Here is a 10,953-nt window from a genome sequence, read left to right as displayed (position 1 = left end):
GCCACTCAAACCATACAAAAGGCGATTAAGCCAACAAAAAGTATTAGCCAAACGTTACATATAACAAATAGCCAGAAAAAAAGTGTAAAAAAAACTAAAAAAAAAAAAACAACTTAATTACAGTTAATACTTTATAGTATATATATCTATATATATACATAGCACATTTTGACTACACTTACGTAGTTTGCCCAACAATAATTATGAAGCGAATCAAAAGTGTGTCAAGAACTGTATGAAAAAATCACTTCGCAGAGCCCATCAAGAAATAAGCAACCTTCAAAGCCCACGCAGAACTTATCTAATTCGCAATTGTTTTTGTTCCGTTTAGCATACTCTTGTAAATCACTCACATAAGAAGTTATAAAACAATAAGTTTATAAACGACAAAAAAAATGCAATAAATGACAAACAAAGGAAATTAAATCACTCAGGGATGAAGCCTCCAAACAAAAAAAAAAAACAAAAAAACTTAAACTAAATACAAACAAATATAAAGTAAAAATGCAATATTTTAAATAAAACTAAATACGAAGAAAATACAAATTAAATTTATAAATAAATGCAAAAAAGGTACATTTTAAAGTTAAAAATATTTTAGTATAAAGCAAGAAAAAAATGTAAAAAAAAAAAACAACAAATCTAAAAGATCATTAGGAATTTGCACAAATTTTTGGCATTTTATAAAAAAAAAAATGAGCATAAAGCAGCAAAGAAAACATAAACAAAACCAAAAACTATAAACAAAACAAAACATATTTTTCCAAACATTAAAACTCAACAAAATTGGTTTAACGAAGGTATAAACGTCAGCAGAAGAAAATGAAAGAATTAAATTATTGAAATGATGAAAATTGCAAAAAAAAAAAATAAATAAATAAGGAAATATATATTTAACACAGTCCGTGCAACTCTTAGTGAATTTAAATGAAATGTATTACAATTTACATATTTACAAACTAACGGAACGGAACGGAAACGGAAGCGAAAGCGGCCAAAGATGAGGTTAGAATTGTAGTTAGAAGTACAGTGAAGCCTATGAACATTATTCAATTCAGGCAGACAGGCAGTTTATATTATGTAAACATTTTTATATATACCCTAACTAAGAAAAAATGAAAACTTAAAAAATTAATGTATGTCTGCATTGTACTGTATTTATGTTTAGTGTCAGCAGCAACTATATTAAAAATTAAAATGAAAACAAAAAGAAAAAGAAAATGATGATGGTGAGAAGAGAAAAACATAAATTGAGAAAGCTTAATACATTTTAAGGTTAGGTTTTCTGCGAAAGGACTGAAGTTAAGGCAACGTAGCGTTTAAAACAAAATTGCGAGTGTTATGGACAAGGATGTGGGCGACAACAAAATTAACAATAAAAAATAATTAAAAAAAAAAAGAAAAACTAAAAAAAAAAATAGGAACGCATGCGGAGACGAAATTGGTTTAAGGTTAGGCATACTTTCGAGCTAAAAAAATATTAACAAATGAAAAATAGAGAGATCAACAAGTTACCAGCAGCAGCTACACTATTTTTATAATTAAACTACTTCTTTCTTTTAACTATGTTTAATTAAAATACAATTTTTCGATTCGTTTAAGACAAATTTACTGTTTTGTGATCAAAATATACATAAAAAGAGACACAAAAAATGCATTGACTTTAAAAGAAAACTTAGTTCGAAAATTCGCTGTTGTACGGCAATAGGAGAGCAAGGATACAGTAAATTGTACTTACACAAACACACTCACAGCCACAGAAAAAACATACACACTTTGAATTATATTTACTTGAATTAAATAATAATAATGAGTATATATAACTTTGTACTTGAATAATATTTTATTTATATATATACATATATATATATAAAACTTAAGTCAATAAAAATTCTAATAAATTATAATCACCTAAAATATTGAATCGCTTATTTGTTAATTGTATATATGAAGTATGTATTTACAATTTGAGCGCGGGAAAAGCCATTTTGGACCATTTTTAAATTACCCATATAATAATGGGATATTACTCAAACTCTTCTGCTCTGTTCCAGTTCGATGGGCATCAACAAGCTCTTAAATAATTTAAATCGATTTAAATAAACTTCATAATGATAACTATTCCTTGCGTTGTCAATTCGTCAAGTTATTTTTATCTATTTATATATTTCAAAATTAAATAAACTAAATTGTTATTAGTTAGTGCGATTTTTTTTTAATTTTTACTATTACAAAGACTCGCTTTGAGTTAAGCAGTTAAAAGTAATCTTGCAATTAAACAAGAAAAGACGTAATTACTCAATAATTTATTTGTTTTAAATGCAAATATAATCACGTTTAATTTTATAAATGTGTTTTTAATAATAGATACATTAAAAATACTTATAAGCTAGTGAATCATCGTGAACTATGTTAAGTTAACAGTGAACAAAGCTAATCTGGTTAAACCATCATGTGTACAGTGCCAATCGAGTGAAGTTTCTCATCTGTTTTACGCCTGTTCTACAGAACTTTTGATTAATTTTTGTTGATTGTTCGCGTCGGTCGGACGTGTTTCTTTTAAGTGAGACCAGGTTGCACGTGTACAATAAACGTGGTTGAGTTGACTTAAAAGTCGACAATAGTAAAATGGTGACAAAGAATGAAGATCAAATGAAAGCGCTAGCGCTTAAATTGTTTGAAATCAATGCATTCAAATTTGGGGATTTCAAAATGAAGGTCGGCATCAATTCTCCCGTTTATTTCGATTTGCGAGTTATCGTGAGCTATCCAGATGTAATGGTAAGTGAGAGGGGGACGGAAGACCACAATTGGGCATTTCCTATACTCTTACAACTATTGCAGCAAACCGTTGCCGATCTGCTGGTGGCACAGATCAAAGAGCTGAAGCTGAGCTCCAAGCACGTTTGCGGTGTACCTTACACCGCTCTGCCGCTGGCCACCATTGTTTCGCTGCAGCAGAAAACGCCCATGCTCGTGCGTCGCAAAGAGGCCAAAGCCTACGGCACCAAGAAGCTCATCGAGGGCATTTTCCAAGCCGGCGACACTTGTCTTATTGTCGAAGATGTGGTAACATCGGGCTCCAGTATTTTGGAAACAGTACGTGATCTGCAAAGCGAGGGCATTGTGGTCACCGATGCCGTGGTTGTGGTCGATCGGGAGCAGGGCGGCGCTGCCAATATAGCCAAACATGGCGTGCGCATGCACTCCCTCTTCACGCTCTCCTTTTTGCTCAACACGTTGCACGAGGAGGGACGCATTGAACGGTCCACGGTGGATGCGGTAGCGAAGTATATTGCGGCAGTGCAGATAAACACGGATGGCTCGTTTATTGGCGGCGATAAGCCTGCAACCCGTAAGTAGATATGAACCCCTCATATATAATATACACACAAACTTATATATATATCACACATATACATACTTATACACATATACATATATCTGTATGTGTATGTGCGGCGCGTGAGGTAATTTAGTTTATGATTACGTTGACATCCACACCAAAATCAGCTTTCCAGCTGTTTCAATTAGGGCAGTTTCATATAAATATACATATATATATAAATATTTTATTTTTGTTACCCCCAAGTCATAAATTTGCCAATTTTCCTTAATTTGAATGGCTTTAACATGCTAATCATACCAGATATGATAAATGACTATATAAAATATTTGATAGATGGTGTTATAACTAATTATATTAACGTTATTGATTTATGTAATTACTTCATTGATTTTCATACGCTATTTTGCTGAGCTCGAAATGCAAATAAATACTATATATACATATGTGCTATATATTTTGCACTTTATTTAGATTAGCAAAATTCCTGCTTTGAAGTTCAGTTTGCACCCATTCGTAGCTAAATGGGGCATATTGCTTTTATGCATGGGGATGTAACACAGAGATTTTTTAAAAGCCAATTCAATCGAGCCCTATTCTTACTTTTAATCTATAGGTACTTCAAATAAAAAATCCAATGAAATCTTCCTCTGATATTAGAGCACATCATTCAATCAATAATTAAAGAATATATTTAATAGCATAAAACCTACAAGTCCCATCGGGGTCATCTCTAATGATTTAAATTGACACAAATTGCAGGATATCTCACAGTCGGCAAACACATTGATAACTAGAAGAGTCTGTCGGCTGAATTCTTAATACCTTATTTTGAAGTATTATGTATATGTATATATTAAATATATATGTATGTTTGATATGTATACTCGATATTATCTGCTGATAGCTAATCACTCTTTCGTTGTCTTTCAGCCAACGAGTTTTCGCGCACTAAACTGACCTACGAGACTCGTGCCAACTTTGCCAAGAATCCGCTGAGCAAGCGTTTGTTTACTCTAATGGCAACTAAGAAGACGAATCTGTGCTTGGCCGCCGATCTGAACAAGGCCGATGACATTCTGGAGTTGGCCAACAAGTGCGGACCGTACATTTGTATGCTGAAAACCCATGTGGACATTATCGAAGACTTCAGTGAGGGTTTCATTACAAATCTTAAGACGGTGGCTAAGAGACACAATTTTTTGATTTTGGAGGACCGAAAATTTGCGGACATTGGCAACACGGTCTCTCAGCAGTACGGCAAGGGCATGTATAAGATAGCTAGTTGGGCGAATCTGGTGACAGCGCACACGCTGTCCGGACGCAGTATTGTGCAAGGCCTAAAGGCGGGGCTTGATGACAATGCGAAAAAGCAGCGCGGCGTGTTCCTCTTGGCCGAAATGTCAGCCAAGGGAAATCTGATTGATGAGAAGTACAAGGAGAGCAGCAATAAAATTGCCACCGAGGGCGGAGATGCAGACTTTGTATCTGGCGTTGTCTGCCAATCGTCCACCTGCTTTGGTTTTCCTGGTCTTATACAGCTTACGCCGGGCGTGAAGATTGACGAGGGCGTCGATAATCTGGGCCAACAGTATGAAACACCCGAGCATGTGGTGAAGGAGCGCGGCGCTGACATTGGCATCGTGGGGCGTGGCATACTGCAAGCTGCGAATGTGGAGAAAGCGGCGGCCACCTATCGCGATCGTCTTTGGACAGCCTACTTGGAGCGTGTGGCAAAATAGGCTAATGGCTTTATCAAAAACTAAAATTTTTAACTTACCTCCATTCGACGTAATTGAAAAGTTTTCCATAGTTTTGTACCGCTAGTCGGATATATTTTAAGCGAAGTCACAACACAAAAGAATTTTAAGCATTTAAAAGGCAAATAGTTAAGAGTTTGCACAAAAATCCTTTAATATTAAGTTAAATGTTTGCTAAACGAAAAATGTAACAATAATGAAATATATTTTTTAATTAGTATGAAGCCAAACACTGCAGCACGTAGCTGTAATCGCCAGATATATCATCCTGTAAATGAAACGGAAAAAATTTGGTTTTTGATTTAAAAACTCGAGAATTCTGAATGTCATACTTTGGCTCTTTTTATTTTTTGTTAATAGCGCAAGCACAAACTACTTTTATGTACAAATAAAATGTATACAAAATATATTAAAATGGATAAATAAAAAATTCATAATTTTTTGTTCGCAATTAGCAAAGAAATTTACACGTTAGACGTTATTACAGAGGCTGCCTTTATGAAATATTAATACAAAATAGAAATCATATTTCAATGAGAATTATAAATGGAATTGATACATTTCACAACAATAATAATTTCAGGTTTTTATATTTCTGACTTCGAGAATGCATTTGTTTTGGCATTTCTATTGCACAGTTGTGTAAGTCCCTACAACGCTTATATATTGGGCATACCGCGCAGCTCTTCTACCAAGCGACGAGCGTCACAAGCAAATATCCAATTTCACTGTTTGCATCCTCCTGTGGTTTGTTTGCGTGTTGAGAGATTTGGTAAACACGTCGAAGAGAGAAGCGTAAAAAGAGCAAGAGCGAGAGCGTTAAACGCGTTATTTTGTATACATTTTAATATTGTTGGTTTAGTTGCTTTGTGCTTAATAAAAATAACCGCTGGTCCCGTTTTAAGTGTTATGTTAAAAAGCGCAAAGACTGCGCTGTTAGTAACATGGCAAGCAAATAAGCATTGCAAAAAGCTGCTTCTGTACATGGAAGCAAGAAGAAGCATCTGGCAACGGCGAACACAATTCAAATGTTAACAAAATGGCGCCCAATTAATTTAATTTTCTTTTATTGTTGTCATAAAGAATGTTTTTAACAATATTGTAGCTTAAAAAGTTTTGCAAAATGAGACTCGAGACGTATTGTATAAAAAAAAAAACAAAAACCATAACTTACATATATACATATGTATATAATGCAATAGTTAATAGATAAAACTATGTGCAATGAGTGTGCATAAGACTATGTATGTATAATAATAATTAACATGTGATGCGACTGTAGGCCTCAATAAATGCACTGCGTTGCTTGTAAAAATTTGTTCCAATTTTGCATTAGTCGATTATTCTATAATATAATGTATATGCGTTTCAACTATTATATAGTCAAATTTTGTACAATATGTTTGTGCTTAAGGCATGGAACAGACACGACAGTGACAATATTTTATAATTTCTTATTAATTTTTGTTTTGTTTTGTATTGTTGGTTGGGTCATGTGATTTCTGTTTTATATTTTAGAATCCAACAATAGCCAACAGGGCACGCTTATAATCGCCAGATGTATCGCCCTAAAAATATAGAATATGGCAAGTTTTAATGTTTTATGCAGCACACAAATGAAGTAAGTAGTAAAAAAAAGCGAATCATGAGTGAGCAACAAATGAGTAGGAACAATTTGGAATAGAATGCTCTGTTAATTTATGGCTATGTAAATAACAGAGCGCTTTTGGCTAAAGCTATTTTTTGAAAAGTTAACTGTTAACTGCTTATTCTAGACGATTTGGAACTGGTTGCTAGAGAATATATGTATGTATATATCGTCAAACATCAGATTAAGTATATACGCGCGCTGATTCCAAAATAATATACAATATAGAGTGTACAATCTACAAGTGCATAGTTCGTGCCCAACACCACAAATAGCTTTAACATGCTAACATATGTATTTATGATATATGTATAAATAGTTGAGGAAGGGTATTTACCTTGATCCAGGACTCCAGGCTCTTGCCATACTTGTTTTGGAATGCTTCCTTGATATCTCCCAGGTCGATCTCGGAGCGGCTGACAATGATGCGTATCAGCGTCTTGTCCTTGGTGCCCAAACCGGCCATCGCATCATGCAGACGCTCAGAGAAATAGTCAATCTTGGACTTGCAGCACTTGACTGAGCAATTCAATATATAATATATATTGTATAAGTATATAATGAATCATTATCATAGCTATAGAGATGACTCACCGATGGCCAGGAAACCCTTCTGTACAGAGCCGCTGAACTCACGCTTGATGGCAGTCTCAATGTCGTTTCCGGTGAGATTCTCGTATTCGATTAGGATCTGACGCAACTGCTGATACGGCCGGGTGATCAGAATCGAGTTGAAGGTGGACTCATCTGTGCCCCACTTTCCCTCACCGGCATCATACAACGCCTGGGCATCGGCAATGGCGGCCGCCTGATCAACACCCTGGTTCTCATCCCGATTGCCCTGCACCAGCGAGACGCACAGACGCTTGAAGTGGCCGCTGGTATCGCCCTTCAGATCGGACTCTAGGGACTTGCCGAAGCTCTGCTCGTAGAACTGAGCAATGGTCTTGATGCCATAGTTTGACAGGGTGCACAATATCTCAATGATGGCCTCCTCATCGGTGCCCACGCCGGAAATGGCATCGTGCAGTTCCTGGGCATAGAACTGGGGCAGAGGTGTCATCAGTGCCACAATCACATCCTCGAACTTGCCGCCCAGCTCGGACTTCAGGTCCGAAATCAAGTCCTTGCCATAGGCAGTCTTAAAGGCCTCGGCGATCTCCAGACGCTGGACGATGCCGCGACGGGCGAGAATCTCAATGATGGCCTTCTCATCGGTGCCGAAGCCCTTCATTGCCTTGCGCAGAATGGCGGCATCCTCGACGGGATCGAAGGGATCAGCGGGGTAAACGGTGGGTGTGCACTGCGAATAGAGGAATGAGTAAACGTGGCATATAAATAAATCTTCTGGCTAATGCAATGCATACGTAATCGATCCACAAATATTCATGAATAATCGTGCATTTAAATGCGGTTGCAGCACGTACTCTACAAACAATTGACTCAACAAAGTTTCCTTATAAATGTAATTCGAGGTTTACGCACTTGATGATTGTGCCCACGTATTCAAATCCAGAAATATTGTAAAAATGTTACTCATATGCAAGGGTTGACTACAGTGTTAACAAATATATTTATTACCTTTCTATGATTCAATAGGTTCTTAAGATTTTTCAGATCTATATATTTCTTATCTGCTCAAAATATTCATAGGTATATACTACGACATTTGCCACTCGAAACAAATCGATTAAATGTAATACAATTAATTAGCAATAATTGCGTCTATTCGTCAGTCTACGTCTAGCGATCTTCAAAACTGATGTATTATATGTTGACACTCACCTTGAATGGATAGTACTCAGCGGAGCTCATGATTGCTTCTTTTTAAGTTTGTTTTGGTATTTGTTTAAGACCTGTAAATGCAAAGCAGACAAGGAAAAACATAATTTATAATGATCTAATGATTAAAGTCGAGGCGGGTTGATTACAAAGGGAGGCCTTTGGCAATTGTTTTGCAACAAGGCCACGCTATACATAAAATAGCTATGGGAATGTTCAGAAACCTGCTGCCCGAATGACATCACCAAATATGCCGTGCTTCATGTTTGCGGCTATTACGCATACGCCTCGCAGTAGTTGTGGCGCCACAAAAAAAAAAAAATCGACATGCTTTTGCTTTCCTATGCAGGTTATTTTTTATAGAGGTCAACGAACAAAGTTAGAGAGAAAGTTGTAATACAAAAAAAAGGCCTGGTCTAGCGTTAGTTGATAACTTTAACATTTGAGGGTGCAGCTAACGTTGCGTATGTGTAAAAGTACGGCTTTTATGGATACAGAACCAACTGGGAGTTTGGATGAGCTCATTCTTGGTATGCTATAAAACATGCTGAAAATATTCCATATTCTATTTTCTGCTTGCCGATTTTCATCACAATAAAAAACGTTTGTCGTTCTAAATTTGAACATAGAAAGTAGCTGCATTCTATATGACCAAGTAATTGTTATGATTACACATAAACAAATCGCAGCAGCAAACAAAATCGACAGCCCAAGCTCCAAGCGTGGAAAATCAACAAAACCAAAAGACAGAAAAAAAATGACGTGGCAGTGTTCCAAAACAACTACGCCTCTTCCCAGCTACAAATAAAGAACAAAATATTTTGTCTGCTTCCAAATGTTGGCGCTGGAACCGGTTCAAATTTAGTTTTACATGCAGACACGCACTCACACAGTCACACAGAGGCGCACGGCACATAGAAACATTTGTTTGTCTATTTCTCTCTTGAGCTATGTATAAATTAGCATGCTATTGTGGAGCACGCAGCAAAAACAAAAAAGTATTGAAATAGTTGGGAAAGTTGTTTGGAATGCGTAATAACAACGCTGATGTCTCATTCTAGGCATTTTCACAAATATGTAAGTGTGTTAGCAGTATGGATTGAATTCTAATAATATAGTTATTTATAGTCGTACATTCATATGATCACAGCTCATCTAATTGAGACTGCGCTCATGAATCATAATGTGCATAGGCTGATTTCCAAGCGCGCTTTAGTGTGACGTCAAACGTTGTGGGCGAAGTGCTCCGCAGCGCATAAGACTGGAACTGGATGTTCTGGAAAGTTGTTTACGAACCGCAATGTTTAGAGTTTTTTTTTAATGTGGTAGTTAAAAGCTCGTGACCTGGTAGAAAATGTGTGAATAAATTTAGCTTATAAAATGGCATTGTGACTGACTGACTGTACCTTTGAAGTAATTATTATTATTTTTTTGCTGTTTTAATTTGTTACATTTTTCTACTAGCAATTTTGCTTTAAACCTTGATGACGCACCCTATAAATGCATGCAATTATTTCAAACATGTTTGTTTTGTACAGAATGCTTTTGCAAAGGTTTTACTGTGGTCAACGCAGCCTCGCTAAAAGCAATTGACTTGATTGCCACTAAAGATAACAGACAAAAGATGGAAGCTCTAAGTAGATAAATTCAATTATAATTTGCTAGTGAAACGTCTATCAAGTGCACATACATATACGTATATACATACATACATATGTACATATATCTACTGAAGGAAACGTTGGTAGGAAAAGTCACACGCGTCTGCGAATGAGAAGACATAAGCTACCAACAGAGAGAGAGACAGAAAGAGCGAACGAGAGCTGGTGCTAAGAGAACTGCAAAGCGCTAAAGTTCGGGCAGCTTCAATTGAACATTTGATGATGTCATCTTTTTTTATCCAAATCAATGTACCAAAATTTATATGTACACATACACACACATAAATACGTTGTAAAAATATATTGCTATGTTTATTTACGTTTGTATGTTTATATGTATTATAGAAAATAATACAAATATTTAATATATGGCATATGTATGTAGTCAATACATATTTAAAAAACTTCTTATCTGCCGCGCCCAAAAATTATTATAATGTTAAAAAACATTTTGCACTCTTAATTACTTTTCACTTGAATTTTTTATTCACTTTAACCTTAGCAAATACGACAGTGTATAAATATGTACATGCATGCATATATATTTAAATACATATGTATGTATGAAAAGACACAGTGAAAATAAACAAAATATTAACTAAAGAAGAATGCAAAAAATTTACCAAGTGATATTCTCTAACGTACAAAGTGTGGTCCGACAAACGCTGCGAACTCTTTGCGATGTGAAATAAATACTGAGCTCGCTGCTCGGTGCTCAGCTGTTTTTATATGCGTTTCAATAGCCGGTGAATCGGA

The 10,953-nt window shown here is 35.7% G+C and overlaps 2 protein-coding genes and 1 long non-coding RNA gene across 6 annotated transcripts in view; 1 reads left to right on the top strand and 2 right to left on the bottom strand.

The window, feature by feature from the left end:
• The window catches only part of LOC149092197 (uncharacterized), a 102,586-nt gene extending 99,838 nt beyond the window's left edge, over positions 1 to 2,748 (bottom strand). Inside the window, exon 1 of the long non-coding RNA XR_016196156.1 lies at positions 2,620 to 2,748. This is a non-coding gene — a long non-coding RNA (uncharacterized LOC149092197). The remainder of the gene's footprint in view (positions 1 to 2,619) is intronic.
• On the top strand, positions 2,503 to 5,557 carry r-l (rudimentary-like). Its single transcript, XM_018112637.2, has 3 exons — positions 2,503 to 2,781; positions 2,845 to 3,355; positions 4,280 to 5,557. Exons 1-3 carry the CDS (start codon positions 2,629 to 2,631, stop codon positions 5,086 to 5,088), a joined length of 1,473 nt encoding a protein of 490 aa, XP_017968126.1. The 5' UTR covers positions 2,503 to 2,628; the 3' UTR covers positions 5,089 to 5,557.
• On the bottom strand, positions 5,236 to 10,944 carry AnxB9 (Annexin B9). Of its 4 annotated transcripts, none has more exons than XM_030384428.2 (5): positions 10,821 to 10,944; positions 8,540 to 8,610; positions 7,349 to 8,057; positions 7,092 to 7,273; positions 5,236 to 5,374 (listed from the first exon to the last, which is right to left on the bottom strand). In XM_030384428.2, the coding sequence occupies exons 2-5, from the start codon at positions 8,567 to 8,569 to the stop codon at positions 5,321 to 5,323; spliced, it is 975 nt and encodes a 324-aa protein (XP_030240288.1). In that variant the 5' UTR covers positions 8,570 to 8,610; positions 10,821 to 10,944; the 3' UTR covers positions 5,236 to 5,320. The 4 variants fall into 4 exon arrangements, with proteins under 4 accessions (XP_030240288.1, XP_017968132.1, XP_017968129.1 ...); XM_018112643.3 differs by lacking the exon at positions 5,236 to 5,374 and adding an exon at positions 5,424 to 5,848; XM_018112640.3 differs by lacking the exon at positions 5,236 to 5,374 and adding an exon at positions 6,556 to 6,674 and having other exon boundaries at positions 10,821 to 10,943.
• Between the last annotated feature and the right edge of the window lie 9 nt (positions 10,945 to 10,953).

Source organism: Drosophila navojoa, chromosome 2 (genome assembly GCF_054131105.1).
Source record: "Drosophila navojoa isolate 15081-1374.11 chromosome 2, UAZ_NAV_1.0, whole genome shotgun sequence".
NCBI classification, from domain to species: domain Eukaryota; kingdom Metazoa; phylum Arthropoda; class Insecta; order Diptera; family Drosophilidae; genus Drosophila; species Drosophila navojoa.
This window is presented reverse-complemented; position numbering and strand designations above follow the sequence as displayed.